This window comes from Diachasmimorpha longicaudata, chromosome 6 (genome assembly GCF_034640455.1).
Source record: "Diachasmimorpha longicaudata isolate KC_UGA_2023 chromosome 6, iyDiaLong2, whole genome shotgun sequence".
NCBI classification, from domain to species: Eukaryota; Metazoa; Arthropoda; class Insecta; order Hymenoptera; family Braconidae; genus Diachasmimorpha; species Diachasmimorpha longicaudata.
This window is the reverse complement of record NC_087230.1, coordinates 7,983,521-8,001,799: the sequence shown is the minus strand read 5'-3', so window position 1 is coordinate 8,001,799 and position 18,279 is coordinate 7,983,521. Positions and strand designations below refer to the sequence as shown.

Genomic DNA, 18,279 nt, shown 5'->3' with positions numbered 1-18,279 from the left:
ACAGCCACCATCGTATATATGCAGCATCGTCTCCCCGTGAATTCCTCGACGTGAAAGAGGCCCACGAGTACGCGACCTCACTGCAGCATAATATTCCACCTGATGTCCTGGGGATATTACTCAGCGAGAGGAGTGGGGTGGATGGTGAATCGAGTAAAACTGGCAAAGCGGACTTCATCTCGAGATCAAGAGGAGATAGCTAAACTGCTACGAAGAAGCTGTTACAAGGTAACGAGTTGTCAGGCTTCAGAGCCCATTTTTTTTATCATCTTCATCCTCACGTGATAATAATCCATTCGATGGTATCAATTCGCGAGATTTTTATCACAGGCATCTCTAATATTTTATTAATTTATTCAAATGGGTCAATTACATGCAGTTGACATTCGAGTATTTCTTTTCAGTCTCGATGGGTTTCAACAGTGAACTTGAAAATCCCTCAACATGAAAATAAAAATTTCCCTTTACAAGACTGGAAAGTAAAAAATGTTTAAATAAAGAAGGAACATTTAACAGCGATGGCAAAGTAAAGGATATTTGTCTCTTTTTTTTCCGACCGTATCCTCCGGAAGGTGCTCTGTGGTTTCCTCTCGAACATTTATCCTCCTCGACCCAATAAAAAGGACTTACGGCAGAGCAAAAACACCACTAGGCACTCGTGCAAGCTCAAGTACATAATATCTCACGATGAAACTGATCGTTGTGATTCTATCCATCGCGGTTTTTGTTTCATCCCAGCGTGCGGGGGATAATGGAGAGGACTTGATCCGCATCCTCGGAAGGTAAAAGAGCTTGCGTTAATTACCCTAAATTGCACCTGCCCCATTCCCCGAACTATTCACTATTGAAACATATAATTTTCTGATGTAATTATACCCTTTTTTGTTATGCAATGGAAGTAAGGGATTCCGATAGTTCGAATTTAAATTTCAAATTTTTTTTTGTCAATTTAATTTATTTCGTTTAGTCAAACTCCTCGAGTTCCATAAACTCAATTCACTAATTAGTTTTCTGTTCAGAAAATGATGTGTTAAATTATCCCTCGAAGCTTGACGATATCATATGGCACCCGGATATCTAATTAATTTCATCTTCCGCATTTTCAAGACCTTCCAATGTACGTGACATAATTGACAATCCTGAGCTAGCCGATGGTGCATTAGGTAGGCAACGGCGTGCACCAATGAGGCTCCCCCCTAGGACCTGGGGTAGTCCCGGGTCCGGTATATACTCTCCATTTGTGCCAAGGCCATTCTGGGGTATCCGCTCAATCCGATGAAGATTATTCCCTATCAATATGTGAGAAGATATTAATTTGTTCTGTCAATACTATCCAATAAAATGAAAACAATTCAATAAGAAAACTGTGTTCTATTTGAAATCTTCATCATCGACGAGAATCGCAAATGGAATGGATGGTAATTACGTCTATTCGCTATTTCCATTGACATGTCAGCTCATTTACGTGTTAATTTGTTCTTCTTGCAACATTCACGAGGCACCATGTAGAGTCTCACCATTAACATGTTAAAAATGTTAATTCTAAACGAAGAAATTATGTTTCCTGAGTTGTTATTATTTTTATTTACTTGAAAACTTCAATAAACCATGTCTTCCTTACTTCACAGAGAACCACGTCCTTCCGTGTCATATAAATTTGCTAATGACTTTCTCCTCCTTCGAATAAAATACCCAATCCAACCCCTGCAGACCGACTCCTTCCAACCCCCATTGGGCCGAGGGTTTCGTCATAATGGGAACACTTTCATGGCTCCCCATGAATGACTTGATGCGATTCGAGTGTCTACATGACTTAAGAACAGGAACAAACAAAAGGAGAGTGGGATGTGGTAAATAGTAGTTCGTACGAAAAAAAAACGACACTTGCTACCACGAACACAGGAGAAGTGCCCCTGCGTTGTATTCCAGCTGGAGTCCGTTGAACCTAACTGTCAGAACAATAGTAGTACCAGACAAAAAGCACTGGAAGACCACTGGACACGCGCTCCAAATGACTGCACTTCACCTCAGTTAATGAGTTGATGAATAATTGAATCATCTAAACGCAATAAAACTGCTTCATTAGCACCAAGAGTGGAGGCCAAGCACTGATGACTGCTCGTTTACGCAATCTAGGTGTGGGAGAATGCGTCATTGTTACAATTTACTGTATGAAAGATGGTGAATGGAGAGAAAAAAAGTTATTAAATCAGGGTCCTTTTGATGGGCGTTGGAATCCAAAGAGCAGACAAGATATGCGTTCCCACGCAATCGAGATTTTCTCATCGCTGTGACCAAGGATTTTCGTTCGCTCATGCTAATCATCTGGTTCTGTGCAAATTATGTAAACAGTGTGTAACAGGATAGTTTGCGAATACTTTCCACAATCGCGAGTGGATTTGTCACCTGCTGATGTCTGGATGGGTTATTAGCAGTGGAAACTAGCTTTAAAAGGGTTTACCGATGGTGTTTGCACGAAGAGCTTTGTCATGTTAGTCAATTTCACGGGTCAATATTGGTGTGGAGTTGGATAGGATTATGAAGGACATCAGTTGATGGTGTTTTTCACTGGAGTAATTTTTTTTTCGACCTCGCCGATGGTTTCTCACTGGACTATCGTTCATCAACATTGCCAGGATGGCACTCGATACTGCGATGCCTGGAGAGGCGTGAAGGGAGGGAGATATCCTGGGCAATGGCATGCACAGGGAGAAGCAGAGATCAGATAGCATACCATCGAGAGGATGAGATCCAATGTGCGCTGCCTCGTCAGGTGTATGTGCAGGCCTCTTGGGCACAATCCCATTAGATCTCACGGTTTAAATTCAAATTATCCATAAAGAAATGAAGCAGCCTGATCTTTAATTTGCAAAATGCACAAGAGGCACGATCTAACGAACTTGATGGAGGGGGAGGGTCAAAATACCTGGGAATCTGACAGCGAGAGATAAACGCAAATGAAGCGGCGATGAAGTGTAATAAAAAATATAAAACGACGGTTGTTTGCATGAACAATAAACTATAGTGCCCCCTCAAGGCGTACACTCAGCGAAGGGCAAAGAAGCCTTCGAGGATCATACGAGGGACTAAAAAATTGTATATTTCGACAATAGGTCGTGAGGAATTTTTCGGGCGAATATGAGGGCGAATATGGGGATACAGGACCGGCCGCAGGCGATTTCTGTAATCGCATGAAGCTGAAAAATTCTTCACGGCCGTAAATCGGAGGATATTTTTTGTTACTCAGCCCCTGGGTGACGTTTTACGGACTGAGTGACAAAAATATGGCAGGACATGATCTTTGACGTGTCATCTGACACGTTGGTAACCCCAGAGATCGACATGATCGTAAGCAATTTTCGTTACATCACAACGTCTCTGATAATTAAATTAAATTTTTATTTTAGGGAATAAAATATCTGATTTTTTGGTTGTACTACTTGAAAATGCGACGTCACTGTGGATGACAGTATTGCATTGACGATTGGCGGGGTGATTTGACTTTGTGACGAGAATGCACCGAATGTATTATACTAAATACGTCCTTTTCCTCACTTGGCTCACCTTGGCTCGTTTGGTATTCTGGGGCCAAAGTGTGCCAGTGAAATAACTGTACCTGGGTTACCACGATAGTGGTCCATGGCTCACGTATTCATTCGGCGAGACCGATCACAGCTGCCCCTGGCTTAGGTCAGCTGAACACGTTTGATGGAAATTCTATTCTCGTTTCCATGATAAAATGCAGGGGAATATAAATCCGGAATTTACTTCGGCTTTGGAAAATTGAGGAAGAGAATTGAAGGGAGTATTATCGGTATGATGGGAATGGGCGCAGAATGTATCGATTTTCATTTGGAAAATGATAGTTTTGGTTTGGGGTTTCGTTTTCAGGAATGTGCGTAAAGTAAATCAATGATAGAAACATTTAAATGAGGAATTTTTATCGGATAATTGTTGAAGAAGATTGAAAATCCTCGGTGTGTGAATATTCTCCGGGTAAAATAATTTTTCCTCTGTGTGGGCTAAAGAGGGCTGGAATGAAGGGGTAGACAATAACAAATTAAGGAAGTACTTTTTACGTTTAAATCGATTCAAGACTGGAGGCAGCAAACCCATCCAGAAAATAAGTATTACACATATAATTTTTATTTTTACGCGCTTTTTACTCTGGTTACTTGGAGGGTGAATGCTTTCCGAATTTGCCGCACACGATTAGCATAAAGATAATCACTGTCTTTATCTCCGCCACGGCCCCAAGGTGGGTGACTCTTGGTAACGGGTCCATGTACCAGGAGAGTAGATGAACCGAGAGGGGTTAAACACAATGAGAGCCTTTCTCTCGAGCAATTGCACATCTCCTGAGCCGTCTCAAACGATCTGAATGAGCAAAAGAGCATGAGAAAAGATGAGAGTAGTTCGTGAAGTCGTTTTGGATAATTTTTCGCCCGAGTAGTTGACCCCCTGGGGTAACTACAATGAATCGATTATTATTTTGATCTGGTACGGGGAGGGTATCGGCGAATTATCCAGTTTATCGACTGCTAGAATTTTTATTCGGAATTTTCCGGGCAATTTTTGGAGAATTTTCAGTTCATGTTAAACACGGGTCATAAATAGTGCGTGAAATTCAAGTTTTTTTCATATATTATCCGCGAATTTCAAGGATTATTAAAAAAGAGCCGACAAAATTCAATGTGATGCGATAAAAACGTCTGGCTGGATTCCCTGCTTCACTCGTAAATCGAAAAAGATATCGGCCGCGGGCGGTTGCGCGCGGGCGTGAACTTGAAACGGCGGAGTGTGGCTACGGGCCGTTATGCAACGTACTCTTTCCACTAGCGCGGGAGAGTCAAGGTTAAGGTTTCCATGGTGTGTCCTGCCATTGTTTCTCACAGTGATTCTTGCAATTTACTTTAATTGCCTAGCCATGTGAATCACATGAATAAAGGGATGAATGCCAGTTTACACCTTGAGGTGTCGTTTTTCACCGGTTCTGCATGCGTCGACCTGATTTTTCCTGTCACTCGTCCTAATGATTTCCCTTTTATTCACCTTACGTGATTAGAGGGACTATTGTTTGCCACTATTGACTGTAAGTTACTGAAAAACCAGAGTTATGCCAGCAAAAAGTACTTATGTATTATGGTATGTCCGTCCACAATACATCGGGCTAATTGTCTATGTAAAATATATATTGAGTGACAAAAAAATTTAATATATATTTAAAATTTTCTATGCATTCCAGAGCACGTGTAGTGGAATGTTTCCGGGGACTAATTCATCAACGACCTCCCGTGAAAATTTATGCTAATGAGACATTGTTACAAATTCAAAGGAATTTCCACCCGAATTTTAAAAGGAATTTTCCAACGGTCCATGTTGTCTCACGGTTGAGGTCCCCCTACCCTAATTTTGAATGAAAATTTTCATTTCGTCTACTTGGTACTGGCCCCTGTCCCTTCTGAAAGCTACGAGATTGACTCACCTGATAGGGATACGGCCCAGACCGGTAGTAACTGCTGGCCGATAATGCCGGGTGGCTCTTGCTGCTGCCGCACATCGATGCCATTTTAAAAATTAAATATTAATAACTTTTACAGGTTCAATTCACAAAAACATTTCATATTCACAGTGAACGAGAGATTTCCTCTCCTTGTGGACCCCTCAACTCCAATTTCAGGGGGCAGACGTCGAGTCACGTCATATCCTTCACCGACGTTTTACCATTAACCCGAACAAAAGGACATTAACTGTACGAGGGATTGAATCGACAAGGGAATATAATGTTTGTTGATTTATGCGTAATACTGCTGTTGTAATTTATGCGGTACGCGTGTGGGGGGTTGTCGCATTCTCTCGTTTTATCCACTTCAATGTCACGGTAAACACTGACGTTTGTATCCACTGAATGATGAATTAACTTTTGAGTTTGTTTGACTTTAATCCGTCAAAAAATTATCAGTCGCATTTTAACGATTTTCAAGAGCAATCAGCTGATCGTCCGGAAGTCCTCGTCCTCCTGAGCTGATGCTTCACTGATGAAATAGGAAAACTGAGGACCGGATTGAATGAATAAAAGTGCACAGAGTACGTTGATCTCCGGAGCCACTCAGACGAGTTATTAATTAATTCTCGTCTGAAATATTATCGAGTCTCTGGTCACCGTGGGACACTTTCAGCCGCAGAACATTGACCTTAATTTTTGGTCCTCACATTGTTCAAAAAATCGAAACACCTCGATCAATCACGCCGAAAAATTAATTCAATAATATCGACGTGATGTGCAGGATTTCGATGAATTATCGGTCGATTTAATCTCGCGTTTTGAAGGCGCACGTACGATTGTCGTGGAGCAATGGAGGAGCGTATGACGCACCTCGCCTCTACCCCAAGACGGTTGACCACCGACTGACGACCGGCTGGAGATCTTCACCGCCATTCTTCATCTTCATTCTTTACTAAGGCCGAGCTACTCCCCTAACTATATGCCTTCCTCTGCTACTCTATCGCCTTTCCGTTCGTTCTCCCCTCTTGAACACATAAGCCATCCAGTCACTCCACCACGACCTACCTGAGAGACTGAGAAACTCGAAAATCAACTTTTTTTATTCCAACATTTCATTATTTCATTTTTTATCCCTTTACATCGAAGATTCTCGCATAAGTAATAGATTGATAAATCATCTTGAGTTTGGAGGATGTATTGATTATCGAAATCAACTTTAAAACTTTGTATAATATACAGCGGTAGCCTTCGCTTCCACGAAAATAAAAGTATTAAAATTTATTGTCGTTAATTTTGAAGAGACGAGAACATGTGATGCCTGGAATTCTCACGTAATTATTTTTATTTTAATTGGAGAGATATTCCAAGGCTTTGATTTTAGTACAATAAAAGTTGAGGAAGAAAAACCCACTGTTTCGGGTACTACAATTCATCTCCCGAGGCCTTCGGCGGTCAAAAAAATCCGGAAAAGTTTTACGGAGCCTGGGTCAACGACGCTGTAAGTGACAAATCGCCTCTAGTTGTAAATATCTCATTCAAGTTCAAAACTTTGGATAAAATAGTCTTCAACATGGGACCATAAAAATTGTTGATTGGCAGGTAATCGTTTTTTCATTAGGTACCTTCCCGGTTCCCCAACCAACAGATAAAGAATGAAAACCTAGTTTCCTTTCAATCGGCCCCCAAAAGGTCTTCCGCGCTGAAAAGCGATCAGGGAAAGTGTTATCGCTCCGCGAGCGCATCGAGCCCGGGCCAAGGAACGGTAAAGTGGCGTTAATGACCGTGATGGGATTCCCGTGATTACAAAATATCTGTTTAGCTCTCCTATTCCCATTGAGGAATACCTGAAGAACCAGCACACAGTGCGTCCCATGTGGCGCTCGTAATCACAGCACACAGTCAGGAAACTAGAAGTGGAGATGAAAAATACTGGAGATTAGATGAGAAAGCCCCGGGTGCACTTAACCCTCAGTATCACCTGACTATTTCCGCCCGACTGACTATATTCATTGTCAAATGACTCTCTCTCTCTCTCTTTGCTTCTCTCTCTGACCGCACGACAAAGCCCTGAAGGTTTTTAGGTCGAAAGATCGAGTCCACCGAGTGGTCTTACGCCATAAAATCCTCTGACTGCACTGGACTCTCGTTTTTTTTTCAACATTACTCTATTCACAATTTAATTTACGCTTAATTACACTTGTTTACTACCTCCATTCAACGATGGCCAGGTTTATGTGGATCAAGGAATTCGCGGGTACGCTTAACCTCTGGTAAAAAAAATTATAATGAACTGCACGAACTCGATCACGTATTTATTTCAAGTTCATTTCATTTGAATTCCCCAGGGGATTAATATCGAGAAAACTACGGCCTTTAAATACGTCAGCCGTTGAGAAGCTAGACCTCCCATAGTTCGGGATACTTTGAGAAATTAAATCCGACTGGAATTTAACGTGATTTGTTTTACTGCTGCCAGTGAAAAATGAATGAAAAATTTTAAACACATAGTTTTTCATTTTGATACACAGTAAAAAGTTAATGAGTCACGGGTAATTGAAAACGCCTGCATGAAGACGTTGTAATGCAGACATTTTATTAATTGTATGTAACTTTTAAACCACACAAGCTGAAGTTGGAGATCGTCCATAAACTTCATTATATACATGCGTGTAAAAGTGTGCGCACTGAGACAGCAATGAAGAATGCAAATAAGTAGTGTAAACATTCGCTGGATAGACGCTTATGATTAATTAAAATATCAAGAATAAATTAGTCAATTGTCTTTAGTCTTCGGTTTCTCATAATCGCTCAGTGTGACATGTTCAGAGAAAAATATTTCGCTGTTTTTCAACTATTTCACATTACAATTCCCATTTACTTAAAAAATCTCATACACGAAAATCTCTCCTCTCCATCAAACGCAGCAAAAAGTCGCACGTAAAATCGAGGTGCACAATTGTTCGTACAATAAAATAACAACTAATTTTCCATGAATTCCCCTATTGTACCTGGCCATTCGTCAACTGGACATTCATGTCGCAGATATTATTCCCAAGACATTTTGACACGGAGTCTCGTCCCAGTGACCCACCGCATTACCACAATATTAACTCAGAAAAAAATCCGTTACGCATTTACCATCAACAATTCCTCTGAACCAGCGGAGAAGGCACAATGGTGACTCCCTCAGGAAAATAATTTCTCGAATTAATGTAGAGTCAGGACATAATGCACGTGGTCTTGACAATGATGGACAATTATGTGGCAGGAGCTGGGGGATCCGGGAACTCCTACCGGCACGTATCATTCATCGATCGAACGGTTGGCCCATGGAAATCATCAGCATCAGTGTGAGACATACCCCAGGCTGTGGGAAGTAAACCTTGCTGTACTTCCCTGGAGGCCGTTAGAGTCCACACGAAGAGGCCCACACGACAATGCCTACACCCGCGCCCTCCATATAACTCGTCCACTCTGATTCATTGTAAATCGTAAATCCCTGGGTATGAGGGGCCTCAGTGGAGTCGGTGGGACTTGTAGAATAACGAGGCAATTAACGTTCACATCCTAGGCCATGAGGTGCCCGTAAGCTGAGGATAAAATTCCTTGTGGCATCACAATGTATAGCGTAATGATTCTGTAATCAATTGTTCGGTAAGTCATCGTTGGATTTCCGTACTGCGTCGTGATCGTCATTCATTTTGTTCGATCTGCACGCATTATTATTATTATTATTCTTGATTATTTTTATGATGGTGAACTGTGGGAATTTAGTATCGTGGGGTTCACGCCCTGCGATTATTAGGCCCTTACGACGGTTATCTGATGGTTTACGGCAGTTTCCGCGCTCTTATGACCACTTCCTGGCCCTTGTTAGCAAGATCCCCGATCCTATCTCGGGGAATCTCAGATGAAAAAGGGAGTAAGGGACGTTACAAATGAAATAAATGCCCGCGATTGTGGGGGATGATGGAAATGGTGGGAATGATCAGAGAAATTTACGTGAGGATTTACGTGAAAATTTTACATTTGGAAGTTAAGTACGTCAAATGGATGAATTATGAAGGTTCGATTTTATTCGAATGGAATAATACAGTGGATTGTCCAATATGCATCCTGATGTGGTGTTTATGCTGCGAATAATATGCAGACGAAGACTCCAGTGTCTGATTGTTCATTAAATATTGAGCGTCACTACTCAAGAGACGATGACGAGGATGTACGTACGAGGTGAGGATTCTCATCTTACCAACTCATAAACCAACAACCCGGAAATGAACTTGGATGTAAGTCCTTGAACTCGGACGCTTCGTTAACGATGTATAAGTGCTGGCCCATAAAGTACTTTAGTTTTTTCCTATAACATTGAGAAAAAAATAAAACTGTAAAATAAAATAGTGGAGGGGTGAAGTTTGCTATGAGACGACTAATTTTTCGAAAATCCGCATATACCAAGGGGAGGAGGATTTTTTTTTTTCGCAAATTTCTCTTCGGTGTAAAAATGTGAAGTAAATTATAAACATAAATTGATGTGAATAAAAATATTGTGGTTAATTTGCACTATTGTAATGTCAGTTACTGAAACCTTAACCCGGTGACTCTGCAAAATTCCCTGAGCAACCTCGAGGACCTCAAATTAATACCCAACAAATCCTCGTCATCGTAACTGCCGAGAGTAACAATCCCACCAACAAGAATAATAAACCCCTCAATTTGTTTCTCACTGGAAACTGTACCGTTTGTGGGATTGAATCACTGGGATGAATTCTCAGAAGAGCGATAAATCATAAAACATTCCGAGAGACGACGAGTTTAAGTGTACGGCTAAGGCAGAGGCCAGGATTCCTTGCATCACTGTCGTCCTATGGCGACTACACAGCCGGTGTATTAATAAGTTTTACACGCATATAAGTCCACGCCGAGTGTTAATGGAAGGTGTACAAGTTTCAGGCGGTCAGGTAGCTTTGGACCTGTACACAAGCGCCATACATTCGCGATACTCTCGCACCCACTAACAAATGAAACTTCGGTGGAGGAATGTGTAAGAGCGAGTAAACAAGTTACCAACTGTGACAACACTATTTTCTTCGGTGTTAATTATGACCCAACTCAAATGCCGCGTTAATTTAGTCAACGCGGTGTAAGGATGTTAATTATTCCGGACTGAAATGGCTGATTTTCACTGAATTTCGGGGATTTCATCAGCTCATAACAGCTGGGGCATTTTTTTATTCAAAAATTTAATGCTTTTTCCGATTTTTTCGAAGCTGAATCATCTGCCTGAAAATTAATCCAATGCAGAGCCCTTCGGGATAAGGAAAATTGTTCATTTAATTTTATCGAGCCGAATGGGACTAATATCTCGTAATTATTAAACCCGTTGCTTTCACATGTACATGCCAACAAGACTAAAAGGCCCCAGTATTTTCCTGGAACACAGAACAATAGATTTTCGAAAATTAGATAAAAATCGTTGAAAAAAATGAAGCTACAAAATATCGCTATTGTTACTTAACAAAGTACTTCAGTGCAATAATGGTAAAACGAGTAAACAGGTCTTGGGCCAGAGGATAAATAAGCGCAGTACCTAGGTAGGAAGACGGAAACAAAGCGAACGTTTCAGAGAGCCCTTTTTGAGATAAGATTATTCACTTGCCTCAGCACTGTGTGTTTTTCCCACGTTTCCACTGGAGAATTCATTTTTTTCCTTCCCTTCCTACCTCGAGCCATTACGTATTCGTTGAGATCAGGAGAATCAGCGAATGGTTAAACTCCAGTCGAGTAAAAATCAGTTTCAATACGTGAAAAAATTCTGGGACAATTAAATAAAATCACGTACCCTGAGAAGTTCATGTGCTTGGTAAATTCAAGAAATAGATTTTGTAAAAATGTCCAATTACGTTAACAACTGTCGAAGGACTCCATTTGGGGTGATATCTAATAATGGCAATTAAATTTTAATTACTTTCGTTGAAAAATCTTGAAGATGCGGGCGGTCTTTGTACTGTTCACCAGCATTCTCCGTGCCTTCAGTATTGGCTCCCTCAAATTGCCGAAATTTCACGAAGGGAGGGAGGCAGTCCCATATTTTTCGGTGAAGGTCCAACAAAGCTCAAAGATTTCGTCGGAAGTTGGAGAAAAAATGGTTAATAGCTTGTTTAAATTGTGATAATAATTTTTTTCCCAGTTCTCCTGACGAGTTTGTCCCCTTTCCCTTTCTTCAACCAATCGTTCCTGCCTCCACCCCCCCCCTCTCCCACCCCCTCCTCGCCCTTATCAAGCCATCATTCTTCCACCGCCTTATCCCGTTTGAAATACGTTTGCTCTCGTTGTCCCGTTTCACGTTCCCGCTTTATTCAGCCTCCCAAGGTTCTAAGCCTTTTGCCGACCGCTGGTGGTGGTGATGCTCACCAGGAGAACGCGACTGACGCGAATTCCATGTTGCATTCCATGGTTTTTCCCATCATAATGGCCAACCACTTTTGCTCTCGTCGTCAGGACGCACAAGCCAACCGGCGATCTCCTCTTCACTGGTATTCTTTTCGTTTGTTATTTAGGTGCCGTCATTCCCGTTCCTCTTTGTTTCATCCACTGGTTCGTGAGTCTTTGTATTCAACTGTGGAAAGTTGATGACAAGTTTGGAGGGGAGGGGGAGGAGTATTTAAAGGGCTGCAAACTGATTATTGTAGTGATTGAAATTGCACCGAACAGGCGACACTCCGGAGCTAACGATTGAGGGACTACAGGGGATGATTTTACCCCTCAGTGCATCTTCCTCTCACTACCCTTATTTTGCTAATTTTTGCGAAATGATCGAGCTGCAATTCAGAGTTATCATTTACTTTCTATTGAACTTGAAATTTCCTGTGATGGAAATCGTAAAATTTCGCTTTTTCTGATCAAAAAAAAATCTGAGCGTCAGTTTTCTCTAGTCATTAATGCAAAGTCATCTAATATCACTCAAATCCCTACCTTCCCCCAACGGCTGCATAAAAAAATAACATCAAAAAGTTCCATTACCGATCACTAAAATACCTCAACTCTCAAATAACTGTTTTTACGAAAGTACTTCATACACCGTCACAAAAACAGGGTACAAAGCACTAAGTGAAGCCAACGGCATCCCCAGAATCAGGTTTGACGAAGCTCACACAAGGCTCTACTTACCCCCACCCCCAGTATACTTCTGCTTAAAATTTATCTTGAAATTTTTTAAATCGCTGGAGATGGAGTATTGTGGCCTACGGGAGCCGCTTGTGTGAGGAAGACGAGCCAACGAGTGATGCCGGCATTGAGAACACAGTAACTCCAACGACCAGGCGCAGCAAAATGCGTACGTGGGGGAATGTCCTTCTTTCTCCAGCCCCCTCTCCCCCCGTCGAATCCCCTCTCGCCCCCCTGCGATTTTTCGCAGGGGCGTAGGGTCGAAGATTGTCCGATAACTAGCGCCTGACAATTCGGAACGGGGTCGATCGACCGAAAATTTCCTCTTTACTCCCATGTAAATTCAGTTTCATTAAGTATGTATCAATCCCCGTTGATCTTGACGCTGGACATATGCTAATCACCGGTATAACCGTAATGATCAAATTTAATGAGTCCTCGCAACTATCTATTTATTCAATCAATAATGCGAGTAATGCTTCATCCGAAAAATTCCACGGCGCAATATATCGATTAATAAATAGGGGTGCAAGTGCGTGATCGCTATTTTTTGACATGTCTCATGACACTGCTGATTGATCATTGATTTGGAAAGCTCTACTAACCCTTTTGAGAGATTTTTCTACCGAAGAAAATATTCTGAAAGCTCCCACAGGCAAATCGATTTTGTTCCACCTCAACCCCCATATTTATCGCAGTGGCCCTTATCGAATGACATTTAGACCTTTGATTCGGACCTGACGTCGGCGTGTTATGCGGGCAGATGGGCGATAGGAGATTAGCCGACGGTAGAATTAAGAGCAGAGACCCTACCAGTGACTACGCCCGTGCAGAAAAGGGGAGTAAGCGAGGGAGGAATGTGTTGAGGAGGCGCTGGTCCGATGCCGCTGTCCTGGTGCTGCTGGAGGCACATCCCTCCCCTCCCTCAATCGTTACGTTCCTCCTGCGATCTCTCTTCGACAAGAAAATTTGCCTCCAAGCATTGGATTGCGCCAAACGACTATAGGGCAGAGGCGAAAAAGAGTGAGTGAGAGGGAGTGAGGGCAAAAGGGATGAGGAAGGAGGGAGGAAGGGGACGCGTATCGTACCTTGATTTATCGGTCAACATTTTTTCGCGAGACTTTTATTACGTTTTAATCCGAGGAATATTCAACAGGCCCACAACGATCGAAGGCCCCCGAAAGTGCACCCCGAAGGGTACTCCGTACTGCACAGAAGGGGGTTTTGCACCCTGCGCCATGGCGTTGTTGTCATTTCTTATTTATTTATTCCTTACGTTTTTTACCCGTGTCCTCCTCGGGACTGGCCAAAGAATAATCAGTGCATTCTTTCGTAAAATTTCGGGTGATTAATTCAATCTTTAGTTGTTTCATATGTCAAAATATCACAACGTGAGTTACATTCTTAAGATTTTCATAGGGTATAATTCAATGCGCTTTTTGGTGGATTTAATTATACGATAAATCAAGTGTAATGGCTGTATCATTGTGAGAGAGAATTTCTTTTCACACATTATGAAGTTCAATGTTTTCATAGAATTTGACAGAGATGATGCTGTGATAGGGACAATTCATTATTAAATTTAATTATTAATCATTATACTGGATAATTTGTTCTTAGGGATTATCAATTCTAAAATACTTGTGGGATTTGTCGGTGACGAATACGGTGGATAAACGTGACGAGAAGTCATAACTCAATGTCAATTATTTGAAAAATAATTAATCAATTAATACATTATATCATTATTTCTTCTTGCTAGTGAGTCCATTATTCGCTGGAATGTTGCACTGTCTATACCAAAAAATAACGGACTGTCAGTGTCACGCCGTCTTCTTCTTCGACGGAGAAAATAATCATCGTAGTCGTCCGGGATAGATGGATTTACCTTGGCGTAATAAAGGGCAGCAAATCCACTGTAGATGAGGAGTGCAGCAGTGGCAAGCTGTCGGCAAAACGTATTAAGGATTTGTTACAGTGTATTCAAGTGGTGAGTGACCGCACCAATTCACTTTCTCCATTTGAATTATCATATGGGGGGATCAATCATCTCTCGACAATTTGCGCATCGTAAATCTGAGTTTAAATCATATTACGAGAATCGAATTCACATTGAATCTAAATAAATGGAGAAACAATTTGCGAAAAATCATGGCCACAACTCTCATGCCTTTTAATTGCATAATTTCAATGATTTGAAAAATATATTCGCGGTGTTCGAGGATAGGCTCTGTCGTTTTAAGTTTCTACTGACCTGAAATACAGCCCAGAACTTGTAGCTCCCCTCGTTAATCAAAAAATCGTAGTAACCACCCCAGTACTCGCTCTTAGCCATCGATTTCGAGTCCTCCATTTCGTCATCTTGATCCGCATGGCCATCGTGATCGTGATCATCGTCGATGTCATGGCCCCGTCGATACGCCCTTGATGATCTGTTCACGGTAGTCAGTCAATTTTTAATAAGTACTCACATATCAGAAATTCAGGGGCGAAGTCAACGCGTTCGGTGAAAAATATATTGTATTTCGAATTCTTCTATCAGTAATAATTTTTTTATGGAACTTTATTGACTACGTCATAATATTGTAGAATCATGAAGTAGCTTCGTAAGATTATACGGACACAGGAATTTTTCCCTTCCTCTTAATCAGAAACTGTGACAAACCTGAATGATTGCACTGTCGTGGCAACTGCTGTCTTCTCAGTTGTGATCAAATCACTCTCATGACTTTTATCGTCTGCCCCAACTGCGTTAATCCACTTGCAGAGGAACATGATTAGAAGACTGATCATGATTCGAGTGTCCATATTTGATTGATGGCATCAATACCCAGTGAGATATAGAATCTTGTATCCACCTCCAATTTTTCAGACACAATTACTTTCCTCGGAAATTTAGTACTCAACACATATCCGGCAATTGTCCACGAAACATTTGTTATTCAATGGCTTTTCACTTTTGATTATCATCATGACGAACATGTCAACCCACCAATGAATCTGGAAACTGGCAGTCAACTGATCGTCTGAGGAATTGTCATCTTCAGAAATCCTTCGACTGCACTAGGAAACGTTATGCCAATACCCCGAGACGTTAATGATCAAAATTTTTCCCGGATATTGCAAAATATCTGAACGAGTGCTGAAATTATACGTAATCTCTAGTGAACTGGATGAGTGAATGATCATCACCGTTCGACTGAACTTCAAATTGTAACTGTAACACAGAAAACGTTAAGTAAACTCACAGCACCCGATAACCATCCTAATTAACTTTTTCAAGTTTATTCGGAGCTCGGGTGAAGGACCAATGGGAGTACTTAGTACGGTACCCTTCTGTCTCATAAAATGGCGGGTATTAAATATTCCAATATACAGAAGAAAAAATCACACGATAAATTCGGGAATTGGTCTCCAAGATTTTTGCTCAAAGAATAACAGAAGAATAAGTTGTATAAAATAAACAAATTGCCAATTTTTTCATCGAAGAGTAATTTACATATTCCATCGATACATGGTACGGATGAATAAAATTTTGGCTTTAGAATTTTATCATAACTCCAGTAAGAATCTAATAAAATCGCAATCGAATCCCGTGCGAGTTCTCTGCCCAACGATTCCGCAGGAGATCAAGTCGTTTTTTATCAGACCATTTCAACAACACGAGAAAAATTGTGTCATTCGACAACTGAATGGGATAAATAATTTCAATTGACTAGTTATTCAGGAAAATCAGTTTGACGTCCAACGAGTTTCATGAAACATTTTTATTACAATAATTATTAATCAAGTACATCAAGTGCTCTGGGCCAGTCTCATCGTTCAATAGTTTTTTCATTCTTATGGAGACCTTCACTAGCAAACGATTCGATTCCATCGAGCACCCTCTGCGTCAACTCCCACCATCCGGGGCCGTCTGTGCCCATGTGCCTTCCATGAGCCCCAGCAGCTTCGGCCAGTTGTTGAGGAAAATTGATTTTATGTCTCGCGATGCTCTTGAGTACCAGAGCGGCAATATAAATAATAAAATAAATACTGAAATAAAGGGGCAAATACCACAGTTTCTTTCCAATGTAGTAATACGAATAAGGACGTTTATTCAATCTCTGATCGTTCATTTCTGGTTCCTCAGTGGTTGTTGTGGTGAAATCGTGGTGATAATGATCCGGTGGGTGATCATAGATGATGTCATGGGGGTAATGATCATGATCGTGCGAGTAAGATGCGTCATCGAAGGATGATTCAGGTCCGGGGTAATCGGGCTTATCTGGATATCTTTCTAGGTAACTGGGCACCTGTTGAGCTGAATACGAGACTGGCGATGGCTGGTATGAGTCCGATGGCTGGAATAATTGAAGATTTTATCGGAAATAATACAGTCATCGGGAAACTCATTGGAAGAGTGATTGTACGTCATTTAATTCTGGAGAATTTACAGGAGAATTTTTAACAGATTTTTCGATACTCGCATGAGGAAGAGGAGCAAAGGGACAGCTGTGGAAGAATTCCACTACACCGATGAGATTTCCTGAGGAAATTTCTCTTTGTGTCAAAATTTTTCCCGTCAGAATCCACTACCCTTTACCTTTGAATGATAATCACCCGGTGAATAGTCATCGATCGTGATTGATGGCAATGAGTCCTTCGGTTTCGATGATGGCGGGTAGTCAAAGCTGTCCGAAAAGGCGTCCTTCGGCAAAGTGGCATAACCCCCTGATGACGCTCCCGGCGCAGCTTCTGGAGGGTCCGAAAAATCGGGAGAGTCCGGTGGACCATCGGCTTCCTGATACTTCACTTTATTTGAGTGCGCCACACTGTGTTCAAAGGGCGCTGGTGGATGAAACCTGTCCTGCGCTTGTTTCTCCATCTTCCTCGAGTCCAAATTAGTCAGCACATCTTTATCAAGCGTTGAGTACCTTTCAGTCAAACAAATCAATCAGGCCAAACCCCAAAACGTACAAAGACCATTAATAATAATTTTAAAAATATCTTTACTGTTGACTCGGTGTGAAATCTTGTGCTTCACCATTTCGAAGTTTCTGGCTCTTCGAGGGCACGTAAACCGGAGATATTTGATAACTTCGCCCTTCACTTTGAACTCTACCACTGCTGAATTAAGAATAAATTATTCAAGATTTTGGCGATAAACTTTGAGGGAGATAAGTACCTGGTTATCGGTGAATTTGAATTTTTCACACCACTTCTAGATACCTGTGCGTACGAGGCAATCTCAGGTATTCCCGTTGTGTTTATTGGCGTGAGGATGGCGAGAAGCACTGATACGTGAAGAGGTAACAGCCGCCAGTACATCATCATCATTGCTCGTCATGGATGAGTGGTACGTCAACGATACTTGGGTGAGATATATAGACTCGTAACTGTATTCCCCTTTGGGTTTGCTGGCACTTACTTGACCACTCCAATTTCCCGAATTTTTAATTTTTCCATTTAATTCAAGTCCAATGTGATAGAAAATTTGGGAGCCCGGTGAGAACGATCGGAATAATTTGTGGTGTCTGATAATTACCCCTTGAAAACCCGGAGTCCATAAATAACAGCAACGAATGTCTGGAAATACAGACAATACCTTTGCCGCCTCCCCGAAGACG

General features: G+C 41.5%; 3 protein-coding genes and 1 long non-coding RNA gene across 6 annotated transcripts in view; 1 reads left to right on the top strand and 3 right to left on the bottom strand.

The window, feature by feature from the left end:
- LOC135163987 (uncharacterized) overlaps positions 1–6,488 on the bottom strand; it is a 28,031-nt gene extending 21,543 nt beyond the window's left edge. Inside the window, exon 1 of one of the 2 annotated variants that reach the window (XM_064123900.1) lies at positions 5,486–6,488. In XM_064123900.1, coding sequence (XP_063979970.1) covers positions 5,486–5,569 — 84 coding nt within the window. In that variant the 5' untranslated portion in view covers positions 5,570–6,488. The remainder of the gene's footprint in view (positions 1–5,485) is intronic. The other variant, XM_064123901.1, reaches the window with a different exon arrangement.
- Positions 375–1,364, top strand: LOC135164000 (uncharacterized). Its single transcript, XR_010299205.1, has 2 exons — positions 375–782; positions 1,108–1,364. It is a non-coding gene; the product is annotated as an uncharacterized LOC135164000 (long non-coding RNA).
- A 7,911-nt stretch (positions 6,489–14,399) lies between the features above and the next one.
- LOC135163967 (uncharacterized) lies at positions 14,400–15,844 on the bottom strand. The gene is made up of 3 exons (XM_064123873.1): positions 15,336–15,844; positions 14,925–15,102; positions 14,400–14,615 (listed from the first exon to the last, which is right to left on the bottom strand). The coding sequence occupies exons 1-3, from the start codon at positions 15,476–15,478 to the stop codon at positions 14,400–14,402; spliced, it is 537 nt and encodes a 178-aa protein (XP_063979943.1). The 5' UTR covers positions 15,479–15,844.
- Positions 15,845–16,437: 593 nt separating this feature from the next.
- LOC135164141 (uncharacterized) lies at positions 16,438–18,271 on the bottom strand. Of its 2 annotated transcripts, none has more exons than XM_064124227.1 (4): positions 17,838–18,271; positions 17,666–17,779; positions 17,256–17,586; positions 16,438–17,013 (listed from the first exon to the last, which is right to left on the bottom strand). In XM_064124227.1, the coding sequence occupies exons 1-4, from the start codon at positions 17,987–17,989 to the stop codon at positions 16,486–16,488; spliced, it is 1,125 nt and encodes a 374-aa protein (XP_063980297.1). In that variant the 5' UTR covers positions 17,990–18,271; the 3' UTR covers positions 16,438–16,485. The 2 variants fall into 2 exon arrangements, with proteins under 2 accessions (XP_063980297.1, XP_063980298.1); XM_064124228.1 differs by having other exon boundaries at positions 17,666–17,776.
- Between the last annotated feature and the right edge of the window lie 8 nt (positions 18,272–18,279).